Consider the following 19,469-nt stretch of genomic DNA (forward strand, 5'->3'; position numbering starts at 1 on the left):
CATCTAGTATTTGAAATTAGGGCATTGTGGCTTCTTGGCAAAGGGGCGCCTCGACACTGACATCTTACAGCGGAAAAGATGGCTATTGCTGTGTTTCCACCAACAGGGATAGATCTGTTTGATTCACCGCAACAGTCAACACTGATCTGGCGTATGTTTCTTTTCGGGAGTGTGGGCAGAATAATGATGATGTGGTAGCTTCATCATTAGTGTGAAGTGAAGAAAAAAAATACAACGGGACATTGAGCGTGCTGATTTCTAACATCTCAAAACATTTTTAAAATGTGAGACCCCCCACAATTGTTCAGGGTAAAATAGAATGTGTGTTATTACAAATCCTGTTGTGTATGAACTCAACAGTACCAACACAGCACACAACTTCTTTTTCTTTCGGCTTTTCCCGTTTCGGGTCACCACAGCGTGTAATGCTTTTCTCCTTTTCTTAGGTCATCCTCTTGTTCTATTAAAAATATTTATTAAAATTTTTTTCAATGATTGTGAATCTTCCTTATAGTTGATCAAAGACAGCCAAATACCACTCCCAAGTCTCACATTATACCTGTTAAGTGTATTTTTTAGTGCTGTCAAGCAATAAAATTTTATTAACTAATTAAAAGCAAAAAAATCCGTAATTAATTGCAATTAATCACATTTTTCAAGTTCTATTTTTTTGTGAAGCTTGTAACAAGTAATTAATTATATGATCTCTTGGAATTAATGTAAAATCACCAATTCAAGGACCAATAGACTGAGAAACAGTTTCTTCCCAAGAGCCATCTCCATTCTAAACTCACACACACACACGACCACCCGTACCTTGCAGAACAGCAACGTGATGTGTTTTTATATACCCTATTCAGTATTATTTTCCATTGCACTAACTATTCTCTTATTTATCTAATTTATATATTTATCTGAATTATTGTTGTATTGCACTGGAGAGGGGAGCTCTCTAATCTCGTTGCACACTTGAGTACAATGACAATAAAGGGATTTCTGATTCTGATTTCTGAAATATGAAGTGTTTTTTAAATCAAAGACTGTTCTAATAGCTTTCTTTGATCCATGAATATGAACGAAATGGAGTCGGGCATTTTTCTTAGAAGCAATTATCCAAACTTCCACTGTAGATTTAGTTCTGCCCACAAGCACCACTCGAGCAGTTTTGGTTTGCAAGGCAACAGTGGTAACTTGATCACGGTGTTTTGTTCTGAGATGATGAACTAAAGATGTACAGCTAATATTTTGATTTTGCTTTGCAAAGTATGCAAATTATTTTTGAAGTAAATAAAACTGAGTTACCTGTGTTAAAATATTCAATCATATATATATATTTTTTTAAATTAATCTCATGTTAACACTTTCATTTTGACAGTCCTAGTAGTTTTCATGTTCAATATGTGCATCTCCCTCTTTCCACAGGGTAACCAGGACACACCAACACCCCCAGACCCATCCATGGCCCAGACTTACCCATCAGCCCAGTTTGTCCCCCCTCCCCAGAATGGCATTACCGCAGAATTCACAGCTTCACACGCTCACCCACATCCACACTCCCATCCACATTCACACCAGCACCCAGCTCCTCAAGATTACTCCGGAGTTCAGGCCTCTGTCAGCGACCATCCACTTACCATGTACCAGTCTACACAGAGCCACAGCGACCAGAATGGATCAGACCTCGGCAGTCAGACAGTCACCGGCACAGCCACAGTAAGACATGATGGCATCAATGTTTGGTTAAGTTTGACACAGCTGGAATCCAAAGCCTTGTTTTTGTTTGTTGTCTTTTTCTGGTCATTTCAAATCAGTTGGTTGCAACTCTGGCCGGGGGACAGTTCCATAAAAATGCACGATTGTTTGTTGTGTTAAAGCGATGCTAATGCAAAGGGCTACTAGTTTGATAAAACCTTCTGAAAGAACAAATTTTATTCTCAATAAGTAATATCAGTCATTTATGTGAAGAAACTCATCACGTAAATGATTTCGAAAAATAATTGTCACGTCTTTATCCACACCGCGTATCCTGTACTGGGTCGCGGTAAGGTGCTGGAGCCTATCCCAGCTGACTACAGGCGAAAGGCGCACTACACTCTGAACAGGTCGCCAGCCAGTCACATGGCAGACATAGACACCGTCAATGAGTGGGAACCGAACCAATGCTGCCCGCACATGTACTTCTACACCATCAGTGACTCGCTTCGCTCAATAACTGCGAACCGGAAATATATCAATATACAACACTTTATTTCTATAAATCTTTGCCAATGTTTCCATTTTCAAATGACCACTTCTACACTATTCCTAGGAAATCACAATGGGTTGACAAGCTACAAATGTGGTCTTTGGGGACTACCTGGGGCCTGTAGGCGTCACATTGATGTCCCTTGCTGTTAAGAAAAGCAATCTGTTCTATTTTTTTATTTGTTTTGAGAAAGAAAATATGCCTAATTAAGATAAGATCATCTCTTCAGGGGCTTGCATGGAGTTGTAGCTTAAAGAGGTTTCTTGCTTTGATCAAAAATATTGTAAACCCTTCTCGCTGCCCTATAACAACGTTGTACGTCACAATCTCCTTTGTTCTTGAAGAAAGAAAAGTTTTCTATATAAAAAGAAACAATCACTGTGGATCAGAGCAGAAAAGATACACGGAGGCAGTTGGTCCATTTATTGAGATAGAAAGTGTGGGAGATCCATAAATTTGCCACTGCTGGTGAACTTTAAAGATGGCAGATGCACCACAGCATGTAACAATTTCTCTACCAACGATCTGGACAAATGCCGGTGAAATGCAAGAGGTTGAGTTCCGACCCAATATTATGGGCTTATTCCACTCAGGGTGGCAGGGAGAACCTGGCTCAAGATCTTAACTAGCATGTACAGACTGAAGGTGACGTCCCGATGTAAAGCAGTAGCCAACAAATGCTAACAAAGCCCCACAAAAACTGTGATCTTAGTTGAACAACTAAGTCTGATAAACTGAACACCCGAAAACTCTCTCACGAACACACCCGCTGTCTACTTGGCAGCCAACATCTTGGGAGAGGGATTAAGTGCACAAATAAATATCTGAGATAGAGTGCTTGGTTTGGGGTTCGAAGAGCAAGGATTGTATTAGTTGAACTGTTCATGTTAATCTTTGAAAGAGCCCATATTTCTTCGTGAGAATGCAGTGTGAAAAGTCTTCCACCCCAGAGGCATCCACTTCCACCACAAATTGCTTCTCTTGATTAGCCCATGAGAGGTTAAGATCTGAGGCAAAAGGGAAGAGCAATAGGAACAGATTAACAGATGGCAAAAGAAGGCTCCAGATAGGAGCTCAATTCATCATGCAGATAATGTGGAGGTACTGACTGATCGTTTTTACCTTAGTGAAAACCAGTTGTCGTATTCAAGTGGGACAGAGGAGAGCCAAAAGAAAAAAACATGAAATGCTAATCAAGTAATCTTTGGTAATCTGACAAAAGGAGAGAGAGGGGAGGAGTCTTGAAGATTTCTTGATCCAAAAATTCTTCATAAAGTACTCAGGTCAAGAGCTGATCAGGGCCGATGAAAGTGAGACCAAGCAGCTTGGTCCAATAAACCGAGGAGGTAGCGGGACGTTGACCTTGCTCGTTAGAATTATTGCTACCAACATTCAGTTAAATAACAGGGCTCATCTGAAGCTTTGCGCAAGTGGTAAAGCAAAGGGAGCTCCTGGATTTGCGGTCCTTGACACTGCAGAGGAGACCTCCCACCTGCATTGGCTCAGATTGTAGGTGAACTTAGACCTTAGAACGTAATTGAATTTAGACGGATTTTAGAACACTACAAATAGCAGCCACATTCAAAAGGAAACTTTTTAATGGAATCACGCATCTACTGTAGTACCTTGCTATATTAGTGTAGTAGGATTCCGTGACTGGACACCTCCAAGTCTTCAGGTTGTTGGACGGGCAGATTCTTCTGCCGTATTTGAGCACACTATGACCCAAATGGAAGACTCAAATGTTAACCAATTCATAAATACTGGTAAAGATGTGTGGGGGGGGCTTAGCTGTGATGTGTAATTTGGACCTGTTAGCAGCCATGAAAGTTGGGCAGAATGTGAAGATGGACAGTGGATGACTAATATTCTAATAATATTCCCTTTATTAGTCCCACAATGGGGAAATTTGAGATTAGAACCCAGGGCTCCTGGGGAGACTGGGTCCTGAACGCGGCGCCTTAGACCACTCGGCCATCCTGGCAGACTACAGGACAAAGAGGAGTTTGTTGAGATGGCAAAGTGACAATCAGCAAAGTGGCAACAGCAAACTAGCAGCAAAGTAGCATTTTATACAGGGTAGAGTATTACCACAATCCGAGAATGACAGTTGTCTGGAAGGTGATTTCATTAAGTGTGAAGGATGAACTCAAAACAATCAGCGACTTTCACCAAGTTGAAAGTCTTTTCATTCTTCCAACGTACAAACGAATATGGGGCTTTAAACTCTGAAGAGAAATTAGGTGTTTGATTGACACTTCCTGGGATCGACTGAGATGCTTGTTAAACACGTAATAAAATCGAGCTCCACAGTGTCGTCAACAAAGGAGAATATTAAATATAAATTATTTAAATATTATTTTTTATGCTTTTAATATAAATGGTAAATATCCTACTTTTTACAGTAATATTTATATATGTACATAAAAGTGATAAGGTAATAAATTTGACTTAATGATGAGAAGTCAGCAACTATGACAGAAATGGTAAACTTGCACGCTTTGTTTCATTGTTTGACTGCCCTTTATTCAAACCAGTTTAAAGTTTGGCAGGAAGAATTTGTGAAATTACAAACACACTCATCCAAAAGTATTGGAACAGTGAAGCCAAGTGCTTTATTTTTGCCGTACACAAAAACATGTGGGCTTGCCATGACATTGAGAACTTGAATGTAAGATAAGAGTAGTTTAGTTCAGCTACCAATTTTGTTTTTGCTGGATTGTAAACAAAATTTAGAAGAAAATATTTGTGAATCTTTTGGTTGCAATACTTGTATTGAATGCATCATCAAACTTTGGCTTCTTTTAATTGTCCTTTTTTTGTTTCTGGATCGTTCAGTTGTTTTCATTCCTTTCACCCTTTCTGTTTAGCATGTAACATGCATGCTCTGTAGAGTTTAAATCAGGGGATTACTTGGCTAATCTAAATTTTTTCCCATGGTGAACTTGTTTTGGCAGTGTGTTTTGCGTATCTTGCTGCATTATGATCACTGTTTTCTTATTTCAATTGGCAGGATTTTTTTTTTTTATTGTGCCGCTGCCATCATGTTGTTCATCAAAGGAGATTAGTGAGCCTGCCTTAGGCCCAAGCAATGACTTTACCCCAAATGTCTTTCACAGATGAGCTTCTGTTGGAGATTAAATTTCTTTCCTTGAGATTTTGCCTGTTGGTAAAGGAAGGGTTCATCTTTGTCTCATCCGTCATTAAAACATTTTTTGAGAACATCTGTAATTTTAGACATATTTCAACCTGACCTTCCCGTTCTTTGTGTTGATGTTGATGATGATATTGAAGGTTCCCAAATGTTTCTGTCATCAATCACTATCGTTTTCATTGGCCTATCTGTTTGGCGTCTGTTACTTGGTGTGCCAGGGGTTTGTTTTATCTACAGCGTATTAAACCCGATTGTATTAGTTATCGTCAGTACTGTAGTTGGTTCGGTTTTTGCACATTCACATGACCATAACTCAATATATTGCAGTTTTAGATTACTATTTTGGCACATTTTCTTGCTATTCTCTTCCTTTTAAATCAGAACAGTCAAAAAAAAAGTTTTTTTTTCATGGGATGAAAATTAGGATGAGCTGCCCAATGAATAGCTCTCTATTTATTTTATGATTTGCATTTTTAAAGTTACATTTATTAAGTGTATCAACTGTTTAGAATGGTGGAAGACTTTGGGATGTTTGGAATGGCTTAATAGAGGAATAAATTTCCCCATCAAAAAAAAAAATAAAAATGAAAAAAAAAGGGGGGTCAAAGTCCACTTCACGGAAATTCACTTATTGCAGAGGAAGGGGTTCTTAGAACGTATCACCTGCAAAAACTGAGGGATCGTTGTATCTTGATGGAGCGCAAGTCATTTTTTTATGCACCTAGGCTTGCTCCCCATACACACTTCTCTTAGGATCCCTGTTCAAGACTGTTGAAATCATAAGAACGGGAGCTGAGCCTTCATATCAGTGTACCATAGGTAGATGCCAACTTTGTCACACTGCAAAAGACTTTATGTCAGTGGCAATTTGAGTATATCTTAAAGCATTCTCAAAGTCTCTTTTTCAAAAATATTAACACATGTGGTTTATGTTACAACTGCATCTACACGTCTATTGAAATATTATTTTTTCATCTGGCCCAGGAAGTTTGACTTGAAAAGCGTATGTAGAAAAGCTCTTAAATCAACAAGGCGATTTTAGCATTTGCGATTTGTGCAAGGCCAGATTTGACGGTGAACCTCCACATTTTTTTTATCCGGCATCAAGATGCATAAATGACAGATTTAAGTGAATCTGTACAGCCTGAAAAGTGTGCAACTGTGGTATCGTTTCCCTCTTTGGGCAAAGTAAAACAGTGAACAGACTCACCACCATAGATGACAGGCGATCTGAAAATGAGCGCAGTGCACAGCAACCGGAAATGAATCCAGACAAAGTGACAAGGCACACCTGGAAAAGAGAGGAGTGGATGGAGAGAGCTGATTGGCTGACACAGGAGGAGCAGAAATGACGAGACTGGGTGAAGAAACGGACATACGAGAAAAAAAGAGGTGTGATTAGGAGACTTTTGACAAATATAACTCAAAACTAACAAAATAACAATAAAAAAATAATAAATAAATCACAACAGTTATAATTTGATGTAATTAGCTTTATTTTAAATGAAGCTCTACATTAATGTGTTATGATCTACGATGTGTATGATTCGTTACTAAAATAATTTAAAAAAAGAATACAGTAGACTGGAGATTGAAGTTAAAAATCACAATTGCCAGCAAAAAGAAGCATCTGGAGGCCTCATCGGTTTTCCTTTCCAGTCTGGCTGTCTGCTTTGCTCCTTCCCCCACATCAGCTCACTGCTTTATTTTTCTTTTCCTTTCCTCATATTTGCAGCCACGTCCACCTCTCTCTCGCTTTCTCTTTCTCTCCCTCTCATTTTTCCGGGGTGTAGCTTTCACTCACCACGCTTCAACTGTTTCTTCCTGCAATGAGTAAGATTCCCAAAATAACATGAAAGCAGCAATAACAGCCCAAAACAGCTACTTGGTGATATTAATACACAAATTCCAAGTCTACTGTAACTGGGCCAGAGTTTTGTATTTTGTTTTAGGATGTAGAGCACGGCTACACACTGGTAAAGTAGCCAACATCAGAGGACAAAGCCATATAAAAAGATAAAAAATAAATGCAGTGACTAAACAAAAACTAAACCAGATGGCTTGTTATTTAATATGACATTAAAGTTAATGCATGATTAAAATTGAACAACAGAAGCATTCCATTATAATGCTAGCCAAACTTCACTTAAAAATATTTCTCATGTCAGTACGGCCCATCAGACTACATAATACAAAAAAAAAAAAAAAAAAAAACAGATCGTTGTATGTTGTCATACTAATTCCACTCAATGTGATAAAAGCGGTTTATGGATAACCATCATTTCAACTTTGAGCAGGGTTTATTTTTCTGAAAAGTATTTATTTTGTCTGTGTATACTGTAATACATTATTGCTGTTAACATCTCTTCAGATCAACTACTAATCAGAAATTAATTTTCCTCAGAGGTTTCCATGTGTGCACCAATGTCAAATTCATTCAGGTGACGATAGCTGCATCTGTAAACAATATAGACTCACAATACTGAGTAACAATGTGTAAAAGGCTCAGGCTTTAAAATAAAATGGCAATCTGATAGGTTAAACTCCAGTGACCTTTGTGTACCTTTCCTTTAGAGCGGGTTTATGTCGTGAAAATTAGCTCATAGATGGGACACATCGTTGAGTTGGGTTACACAGAGATAGATAGATAGACAGATAGCTAGATAGATAGAATTTTTTAGGCATTTTTTTAAGTCAACATGTATATGCACACACACACACACACGCACCCACACCCGCACACCCACGCACACACCCCCACACACACACGCAGAACCTCTGGTCTGTTTAAAGAGTGACATCAAGCCCCTCCTACTTAAAAGTGTTCCTTGTAAGAGAGGAAACTGCATAGGGGAAAGAAGACTACAGTGGGTTTTTTTTCTATTACGGTGTGTCAAAGTTGTAGAAATATGCATCCACTGTGTTTGATTTTTGAAATATATCGGAAATGCACACAGCATAACAAAAGCAAGACAGGTTTATGTTGGCGACAGAACCAGCTTACCATATTTCCTACATAAACAATGTTAAAATACTTGTTTAAATATGGTGAGTTGTGTCATCTCTAACTTTCATTGTGTTAAATTTGTATTTGAAGAACTGTTCTTCTGATTCACCGCAGGATGTTGCAGTCATTTAAAACGTTCTACTGCCTAATGACAAGGCATTACTTCATATCATCATCTTCCTAAAATGATGCATCAAGTCTTTTATTTTTAAAGTTTGTCAGAAAACACAAAAAAAATCTGAACCAAATAGGGAACATATTTATTAATAATTTCATTTCCGGGGTAGAATTGAATGATCTCTTGAACTAAAGATGTAGATTTTGGCAGAGGTGGCTACTAGTGTTACCAGCTTGATTTTGAAAGTATCTATGTTAGAATACAAGTTACTTTATTAGTTCACTTTCAGCAGACGCAATTTACATAAAAATGACTAACTTTGCCAATACATGATTTGATATATATATATATTTTTTTTTGACTTAACATAAATAATTGTGTGTCTATAGTATGGAGTACAAGCAACCTTAATATTTTCATCTTTGGCAATCATAAACGTAGGCAAAAGATGTTTAAGGCAAAAAACATCTATTTTACAATATTGCATATCCAAGCTCACTGGCAACAATGTTTGCTATAGTCTCATTTTGATCTCATCAACATGCAATGGATCATGCCGCCTCAAGCCTGTCCTCACTTCACATATCAGTTTCTGGTGCCAAACAGGATGAGCTGCTCTGTTTGTTTGTTTTACGTCTTCGCTGCGAGTGTAGGCGAATGTTGTCGCCACCAGTGAGCATCTCACAGATGGCAGTTGTGGCTGTGTACGTGTGCGCTCCTTCTCGTGTTCCGATGTATACTTGGGCATTGCGTGGAAGACTTGCAGTCTGCTGGCCTTATGATGCTTCATTTTTTTGATCACATACACCTCCCCGCCCGTCACACACAGGCTGTATTTTTAGATGGCTTTTAGCCTTGGACTGTGAGAAGAAGACAGAAAGAAAGGCAGAGCTGGTACGAATGGAAGCATCAATATTTGTGGGCATGCAGCAATAGATTTTGACCTTACTTTTTTTTTTAACTTGAGGTTTCGTATCGTGCACGGGTGTGGTTAACTTTTTAATTTTGCTTTAATTTGTTTTAAAATTTCTTCTCAGTGCTAATGTTATTCATTATTTTGTATTCATGTGATGATGCTATTTTATTTAGACCGCCCACCAAAAACAACCTTCTTCTTCTAATATTTTATCGTAGTAATTTTTCACGTCAAATATCAGTGTTGTTGCTTCACACAATTAGAAATATAAAGAAACAGTGGTGTGATCTTTTTTTGTTGTTGTTTTGTTTGATGGCCAGTCTTATCTGCAACAGCCAATCGCAACCTTACTGAAAATGCCGTTAGGTACACAGGCTTGTACGCGACAAACATGTCGATATTAGCATACAAGAGTCGGCATATTTTTAAAAGTGAATCTGTTTGAGTTTTTTTTTTTTTTGCGGGGCATTATGTCATGTGGCAATACATCTTTTTTTTTTACTTTATTTTTTTTAGTAAGGATTTCTGAAACACAAAACAGTAAAACAAAAACAAACTTTAAGAACAAAACAAACAAAAAAGCTAACAAACGAAAAAATCAGGGGAGAGGGTCACGAAAAGAAACAATGCGTACAGAAGACAGTTACAGAGTGGAATCAATGTCAAGTTCTTTACCAAATTCAGATTTCATAAAACCGTCCCATTTTCTCCAGCTCTTTGTCCCCTTGTGCTGTTGTCTGCAAAGCGTGAATGTCATCATCTCCATGAAATTAATCTGTTTGACAGTTCTTACTAATTGTTCCAATGAGACAATACATGTCTGTAAATTATGTACATATTTGTAAATAACAAGAGCTGAAGACACTGCGGAATACATTTGTCCTTTTTCCCCTTTTAATTTGTGCTGCAGACACCTGTTAAATCAGGTGGCTTCGAAGTACTATATCAGCGCATCCGCCATATTGAATGTGGCCATTGTATTCACCATAAAACGGGCAAATAATATTCGTAAAATTGAGTTTGAATGACATAATGGAATAAGAAGCAAGGTCTGCTTAATCCAATGAGTTCTGGCTTGATGATTTATATTCAAGGAAAAAGTAAACGAGGCATCTTCACAAATAGCTTTTCTTCGCCACATCCAATATGGCTACGGTGTCGATGTACCCAAGAAGACATCCATGTATAATTATTGTAATTGCTGACTCTGATAATACTTGCCAGCGTTTATCGCAAAGGGTGCCATTCAAAACTATCGACGAGGAACAGTGGTGCTACGCAATTATATCCAAATATATGGAGCTAAATGACTGCTGTCTGTCGGGTATTAATAATAATTGGGCCAACCCATGCATTTCATGTGCCCCCTTAAGGCTGGGCTCTGGCGACGGGTCTGTAAGCACTTACTGCTGATGCTACAGAAAATCTTGACGACTCAGAAAATTACATTGTAACTAATTCAACAGAAGGTTTCAAAGGTGGAAAATGGCTTCATATGTTTGTAAGAAGAATTGCTTTCATTTGTTAAGCAGTGTGTGTATCAAACTCATATTATGCATCATATTTGTATTTCATTCTTAGGAATTGGTGGTTTATTAATTTATGAATCAGTCTCATAATATAATTAAGGAGCTGATTTTAGTATAATTACTTCTATGAAACAGACACTAGATATCTGTATGGAGCTGTACCACAGCGACTCAAGCAAGAAGACTGCGAAGTATGGATGTTATGAAGCAGCAGTTAAAACGACACACACATGCGCACACATACATATTAGAATCTCTTCTGGCTTTTATTGATCTCACTAACATTGAGCAACAGGACAAAGATGCTGCTCTTGATGCTCGTTTAATGTGAGTGTGCAGCCATCTATCATCTCAGTGCTGTCTGATCAATAACCTTAATGGATCAACACCCGCTTATCTGATTTTGCTCTGTTCTGGTATTCATATGAGCTATTGCCAGAAATTTTAAATTGTACTTTCATTATTGCTCTTCTGTTTTCTAGAATTTGTTTTCTCTTTTATAATACACTCACATCCTAAATGTAATTTGGAAGTGGCTGTGGTAGTACACTGAGCAACACAACCAAACATATTTGGACGAAACGATTGCAAACGAGAGATGGTGAAACCCTGCTGCACACTTACCGACGTGCTTCAATCAAAAAACTGCGACCCTGGTGGTTTTAGCAAGAAAAAAACGTTTTGAGGTCCCGCTTACCCACATACGTGCTGTATTATTATTTTTATTGATTAATTTATTTATTTTATGAATCCAAAAACATGGCGTTTTTATCTAGAAATAAGTGCATTGCCCTGACTGATGTGGTTTCATTCTAGGAGATGGGCAATAAATTAAAGAGAGAATCTGGCTATTTTAAAATCAAATAAATGTGCGTATTTTCCATAATTGATCGCGATTATTAGCATTTTTCAATTACAATTTCCTACAAAGCTTGTAACAGATATTTACTTGAGTAAAATCTTATATTTTTAGTATAATTGGAATCAAAAACATGCATGGCAGGTCGATTGGACACTCTGAATTGCCCTGAGGTGTATTTGTAAGCATGGATGGTCTTTGTGTGCTCTGCGATTGGCTGGCAACTGGTTCAGGGTGCACCCGGCCTTCTGCCCAAAGATAGCTGGGATAGGCTCCAGCACGCCAGCAACCCTTGTGAGGAGAGGCGGCTAAAATGGATTGATGAACGTAATGTGATAATAAAAGACAGAATGGAGAGCAGGGATTTTTGTTCGTATTCCAAAATTTTCCCATCTCTGCAGTTTGTTGATTGATTGTGTTCTCCAGCAGACAGACGATCCAGCACAGACAGATAGTCATCCGGCAACACAGACTGTACCTGAGAGCACAGACAGCAAGGCCCAACCCAAAAGACTTCATGTCTCCAACATCCCCTTCAGGTTCAGAGACCCAGACCTCAGGCAAATGTTTGGCGTGAGTACAATACATCTGAGTTTATTCAGGTTCAGTAGGAAATATTTAATAAGAGCCAATGTGGAAAAACAGGTACTTTATATATGTAAATTAATCATGTCTTTGTTGTTAATGTGATTGTTATTTATAGAATATTATACCTATTTCACTATTATTGACTGTGTTTTCTTTTCAATAACAGCAATTTGGCAAAATCTTAGATGTGGAAATCATCTTCAACGAGCGTGGTTCTAAGGTCTGTGATTTATTTATTTTTCATAAGCATGCCGCCTTTGCGAATTTTATTTGGAATAGGCGCTGGTAGCCGGCAGATCGGCAGATGCCTTTCATGCTGTGGGCGGGGTTTACATTCCCAGCCAGTAACTAGTTAAGTCATGCTCGTCACAACACCAAATAGGTGAGTTGGTTCACGAATGGCAAAATCCATGTCGAACAAATCATACGATTGATGGCGACCCTGCATGGGATGAGATGAAAGTGACAAACTTTGGCTGGTGTAGTATAATTGCATACATAATAGGTTTTCTGTAAAAACACAAATCTAATTGAGAGATTCATGAGCCAGCCAGAGCGCAGATACCTATAACTAAGCATGTGGACAACACTCAGATAAAAATAAATAAATAAATAAACTACAATATCCCAAAGCCCAAGTCTTTCCAGTTGTTCAATGTCATTCAATGAACTGCTTCAGTCCCGAACATAAAAGGTTTACTCAATGATAAACTCACACCATTAATGAGGAACAGCATTTCTGTATTGATGAAGATATTTTACATTCCGTATAGGTTGTAGGTGTTCAAAGATAATTAAATCTCTCCCCTCTCAATTAAATTAACAAACTGAAGAGTCATGACAGATCAATAGAGCAAAATTGAGATATTGTCCTTGGACTAATCTAATCTGGCACTTGTTTTGCGCAGTGCCTTATGAGTTTTTCACAGGTGTTTCATAATTTCATTTTGTATTTAATCATGTAAAATTTCTGTTGTTCCTGACACAAAAAGCATTGTATGCTAAAATTATCAGTAATATTATTAGTAAAGTTATTGTATGATATGTCAGTTGGTATTGTTTTCTCAGCTTTATATGATTGTTGACACGTTGCTTGATTATACTTAAATGTGCCATGCTCATGCTTAAACTGTATTAATGGATATAACAAATGTATCCTTGGTGTTTTCCCGCTTTTTTCACGCAGGGTTTTGGATTTGTAACATTCGAGCATAGTATGGACGCTGACAGGGCGAGGGAGAAATTACACGGCACTGTGGTCGAAGGCCGTAAAATAGAGGTACTTGTGCTCAAACCTTTCTTTCCACTTCTCTCTTCTCCTTGTCCTTTTTGTCCCCTATTGATGTATGTGTAAGTGAGAAGTAAGTGCTTGTGTGAGCGACCACAACACCCTATCTTAGCTTTCTTGTGAAATGGCATTCAAAAGTCACCCAACGTTTAAGGTTTGTCTGTGCTTGCAGTTTTCTTAGAACCAACAACAAAATAACTTACAGTAAAGAACAGTAGCAGACTGTTTTTATTTGATGTGCATCATTTAATAAAGATTAGTCTTGCTTCATGCTTAATAAACCTCTCAAAGATTTATGAACTGTATTTTGAAAATGTGAAGCTGCTTTGGATTTTTAGCTGGCCAAAGTGCTCCAAAGAAAAACAGATAAATCACTCTTCTCTCGCCACCACCTTTCCCGTTGAGGATCACATGGAAAATGGAGACGTTCCCAGCTGATTTAGGCTATGTTTACAAAAGACCATATTGAAGGAATATGGATTGCAACAGTTGGCCCCTCTTTTACGCAACTGCTTTTTATGAATAAAAACATTATAGGGTGTCAAAATGATAGTCTGGAGTTATAATTTCTGTCTAAATTCTGGAAGACATTTCTAAATGATGGGATGTACACATGCAAGAGTACATCACATTCATTTTTGAAAAAAAGAACACAGTACCGTTGTTACTTATGCTGCTCGAGAAAATGAGCTTGATAATGTGCCTCGAGTGAGTGTGCATTCACTGTGACCAGTGGCGACACATTGCTGCCATAACTTTCACATTCGGAATATATTAGAAATATGCTTTTGGCTAAAACCAGGAGGATAAGCAGTTGGTACGAGCAATATGGGCCCCTTATGGCATTGTCCCCAAGCGTTTTTGCTACTGCGTGAATGGGAATCTTTTTTGGTAATGTCGTCTGCACGCAAAACATTTGCAAAATGCAGATTTTTAGATAGTTCTCATGCAAATTTAGTCTTAGGGCAAGATGAAAAGGCTAGTAGATGACAAGATTGTCACATATTTCTCTATTTTTGTGCCCAGCGCAAGTTTTGTGCAACAACCTTACTCTGCGTGGAGGCAGGTTGGACCGAGTATTGGTGTTTTTGCAGACATGAGTTGGGCTTCATACTCCCAGCGAAGAAGCAAGTGAAATCAGGTCGATAGTCACAATTTGACTTTTTGGAATTTCTCAAAGGAATTCCTTTTACTGCATTCTTGAGAATATAATACACAAATATTCTGGTAGTATTATCACATGTAGAAAATGGGGGGCGGGAAAGTGATACCAGTTTAAAATACACATTGCAGTGAGTTGGACGATATGCCTCATATTAATTAATAATATAATTATCAATAATAATCCAGCCATCCATCCTTTATCTACTGCTTATCCGGGGTCGGGTCATGGAGGCAACAACTCCAGCAGGGGAGGCCAGATTTCCCTCTTTCAAGCCACGTCTTCAAACTCTTCCAAAGAGTTCACCAGGCATTACAGGCCAGAGTCTTGGTCTCACCAGCGTGACTTGGGACGTCTGTCCTCAGATTCATCTACCGATGGGACATGCCCGAAAGAGGCATCCAGGAGGCATCCTAATCAGATGCCCGAGCCACCTCATCTGGCATCTCGCGTTACGAGGAGCAGCCTCTTGACACTGAGTTGGTTTCAGATGTCTGAGCTTTTCACTCTATCTCTCGGCCAGACTCCATGCGGAGGAAACTTTCCTTGAATCCAGTATGTTGTTCTTTTGGTCACGACCCACAGCTCAGGACCCTAAGTGAGCATTGGAACATAGATCGACCGGTTAATTGAGAATTTCGCCTTTCGGCTCAAGCTACTCCTTCATCACGGCAGACTGATACAGAATTTGCATCACTGCAGACATTGTTTCGATCCGCCTGTCGAGCTCACACTCCATCTCAAACTGGACCCCCAGAACATCTTGTCTGCTCGTAGAAATTATGTCCGAAAATGTCAAGAACAGAATCTGTGAAAAAGTGTGGTCATGGCGATGTCCAACCCTCGTTGGAAATGAATCCCAATTCCAACAATCAAACTCTGGCATCGGTTGCATAGGGAACCCAATAGAGCTCCCAGATGATCACCTTTGAACACCTTCTCCAAGTTCACAAAACATGCTTGGGCAAAGTCATATTCACTCTCGAGGACTCTGCTGAGGGTGTTGAGCTGCTCCACTGTTCCACGACTGGCACAAAAACCATGCTCTTCCTTCTAAATCTCGGATTCGACTTCCCGATGGACCCTCCTCTCCAGCACCCGTGAATAGACCTTACCAAGGAGCCTAAGGAGTGATCCCCCTTTAATTGGAATACACCTTCCGGACCCCCTTTTTAAAAAAAACATACTACCATCCAGGTTAACCAATCCAGAGACACTGTCCCCGATGTGAATGCAGTGTTTGTCCCAATTACACCCTTCCAGGTCTCACTAACTATGTTCACATGCAGTCAATAACTACTTGAATGCCAGAATATTAACAATAATCTGTACGGCCATGTAAAACCGCAAAATGTTTGAGTCCTCTGCACGCTCTATCCGCAAGGAAATTTGGTCTTTTGAGTACAGGGACTACCTGTACTTGTTTCCATGGCGTCTGGCGCACAACCCACTACAAATACACAAGCAGAAGTAAACAAATGAGGCGAAACACAAATGCAGTACAGAACCACACTATAGGAGTGAGGAAGAAACCAACTACTTTACTGGTGTGGTCAATGACATGAATAGATTAGATTAGAAGATTAGAAATCCCTTTATTGTCATTGTACTCAAGAGTGCAACGAGATTAGAGAGCTCCCCTCTCCAGTGCAATACAACAATAATACAGACAAATATATAAATTAGATAAATAAGAGAGTGCAATGGAAAATAATACTGAAGGGTATATAAAAACACATCACGATGCTGTTCTGCAAGGTAAGGGTGGTCTCGTGTGTGTGTGAGAGTTCAGAACAGAGATGGCTATAATGTCGAAGTAATGCAAGTAGTGGAATTTAAGTCTATTAGCGTCATGATGTCACAGCTTAGAGACGGAGACACCTCTTGATCACAATTACCACATATGCAAGATTCTGCTCATTGACATTGACCACACATTGTCCACATTGGGAGCGTTCGCCAGCAACCCCTCCAATTATGCCAAAAGGGGCAGGTATAGTACTCTGAACTTCTGTTTGACGCATTGGCACATTCAGCCACCAACTCTGAGGCGAGAGGCCACCCTCTTGTCTGCCGGGGTAAACCACAACGTACAAGCGCTGAGCTGGGGGCACTATGTATACCTACAGCGGCTCCATGTCTCTCCTGAGTGGTAGAAAGTAGACTCAACTTTATGCCTGTTGGTCCCAGTTTTGTACAGGTGGTGTATGTGATTTTGGTAGAATTTATCAAGGTGCAGGCGGACTAAGTTTGACTTCTCTGGACGTGTAGTAGATTTTAATATTTTATCCATAAATACGTCAACAGCCTGCATCGAACCCTCTGAATCTTTGTAGAAATCAATTCATTGAACACATCATTATTATTATATACCGTATTTTCCGGACTATAAGCCGCTACTTTTTTCCTAGATTTCGAACCATGCGGCTTTTCTGTGGATTTTTCTTTCACCCGTAGGGGCGCTCGATAGTTCAGAAAATACGCTAAATGAATCTAAATTTTTTTTTCTCTTGGGTCTGTTCTGTATTAATTAGCAAAGTTGTTGCAGTGTTAAAAGGCACTGTTTTAACAATCTGTTTATGTACCTTTATGTGCATTTAGAGTACAAAATCATTCTGTACATGCAGTAAACAACATTTTTTTCAACAAAGAAAAATGTAGCTTATAGCCTGGTACTGCTTGTTTGTTTTTTTTTTGTTTTTTGTTTGTTTTGTTTTTTTTTAGGGATTTGTTGTGCCTTATATACAGTCAGGGAAATATGGTAGTCACCTTATAATAGGGTCACAAGTATTTTTTTTTTCAAAACATGAAAAACTGAACCAATTACTGATTGCATTATATTAAAATATATTTCATTTCATGTGACGAATTGAATGATCTGTGTCACTAAGGATGCAGCCGATTTTTAGCAAAGGCAGCCAGCATCATTTGGAGCTGTTTAAGACCAAAATGTTTTGATGAAAATTATATTTAGTCCATTTTGTTTTTTTTTTTAAAGGTGGCAGTATTTTTAAAATCACCACCCATGGAGGTCTGCTTGCAGTTACTTATCAACATCCTTTGCACTCTTTGATCTCCCGCATGGACTCCAGAAAAAAAAATTGTCATTTTGCCATGTCAAAGATGTGTGCCTCTCATCTACTAAATTTAAACTGACCGAAAGGAGCCTGTTCCATTGGCCGCAAAGCGAGTCGGCTGCGTTCACGCCCATAAACCCTCTGTTTCCAACTGTGGCCGTCTGCGAAAATACCAAAACAAAGGAAACCCCACCTTTGCGCACAGTAGCACCACGCTTTGCACCAGACTTGTGCTGGACACAAATATAGAGAGCCCTTTATCTTTCCTTCCTATCCTGTGACCCACACATAGATGCTTTGACCCAATGGCTGATTTTACCTTTCAAATTAATGTGCATATGATTAATGTGTCTTGGGAATCTAACATGTTAATATGAAGTGATGAATCAGTACATGCCATCCAAATTTAATCCATCTTTCCAACCTTTCTGGAGAATAATTTAGATATATTTTTTGTTCATTAGCTTTAGTCCCTTTACAAAAAGTATGCATGCATCAGAAAAACAATTCTAACCAAAATTAAATATTGCAAATCGAGGCAACCTATACGTGTTGTTGTGTGCTAACATAACATCCAGTTTTACCTGAAACAGCTTAGGAATCTGTGGATATTGGAAGGGTATACATATACTTACTTTAGGCTATCAATGTTTAATTGATTCAAGAAAACTTTGATGCGTTTAATGTTGTAGGTGTTCAAAGATAATTTAATGTTTATATTGGCACGTAATTTTGTTTAACCGAGTTAATATTTTCGAGTCTTTTAAGACCTATTTTTACAGTGTATTCATAGGTGGAATTTAGCACCTCTTAGCATCTTTCTGAAACAATCTGAGTCAGCGTTACTATTTTATTGGAAGTGTTAAAATTCACTGCAGGGCAGACATGTTGTACCATTTACACAAGCAGAGATGGAATTAATACACAAAAAGTCAAAAGCAGGGGTGCTCAAGCCCGGTCCTCGAGAGCCCCTATATAGCTTGCTTTTAGATGTCTCCCTCCTCCATCACATCTTATTCAAATGATTATCAGGCTTCTGCAAAGCTTGCTGATGATGAGCTGATCATTGGAATCAGGTGTGTTGGAGGATGGAGACCTCTGTATAGGAGCTCTCAAGGATCGGACTTGGTCTATTTATTTCATCAGTATGCATGTATAACACCTCTCAAAACACTACAGCTTCTTAACGCCACGGCAAAAATCATAATGTAGTTGAATATTTGAGTGTCACTACAAACTTGTTTATACTGAGAGCCAGTTTATCTGTCAGTTCGCAGAATACCACAATGAGTCACTTCCTTCCTAGAGTTTGTTACATTTGCAAAATATAATCATGTATAAGGTACGGGGTTTAAAAGGGTCTTGTCTGTGAACTAAGCTCGCCTTATATGACTTGTCAACAGCAAATCGCGCTGGCACTCCAAGTGCTCTCATTGCTACAAGGAAAAGTTTAACTATTTTTTTTAAACCATATTTTCATTATGTCCTGTTTTTACTTTAATTTATTCCATGGTAAAAACAAATAA

At 38.7% G+C, this 19,469-nt stretch overlaps 1 protein-coding gene across 11 annotated transcripts in view; it reads left to right on the forward strand.

The window, feature by feature from the left end:
- The window catches only part of rbfox1 (RNA binding fox-1 homolog 1), a 265,406-nt gene that overhangs the window by 210,692 nt on the left and 35,245 nt on the right, over positions 1-19,469 (forward strand). For 10 of the 11 annotated variants that reach the window (XR_015846620.1, XR_015846619.1, XM_088316625.1 and 7 more), the window contains 4 exons: positions 1,423-1,713; positions 12,255-12,401; positions 12,583-12,636; positions 13,603-13,695. Coding sequence is in view for 9 of the 11 variants with exons in the window: in XM_088316625.1 (XP_088172751.1) it covers positions 1,423-1,713; positions 12,255-12,401; positions 12,583-12,636; positions 13,603-13,695 (585 nt within the window). In the remaining 2 variants the exon portion in view is untranslated. The remainder of the gene's footprint in view (positions 1-1,422; positions 1,714-12,254; positions 12,402-12,582; positions 12,637-13,602; positions 13,696-19,469) is intronic. The other variant, XM_088316626.1, reaches the window with a different exon arrangement.

Source organism: Idiotropiscis lumnitzeri, chromosome 15, assembly GCF_059441095.1.
Source record: "Idiotropiscis lumnitzeri isolate Australia: NSW breed Sydney's pygmy pipehorse chromosome 15, RoL_Ilum_1.0, whole genome shotgun sequence".
Taxonomy (NCBI): domain Eukaryota; kingdom Metazoa; phylum Chordata; class Actinopteri; order Syngnathiformes; family Syngnathidae; genus Idiotropiscis; species Idiotropiscis lumnitzeri.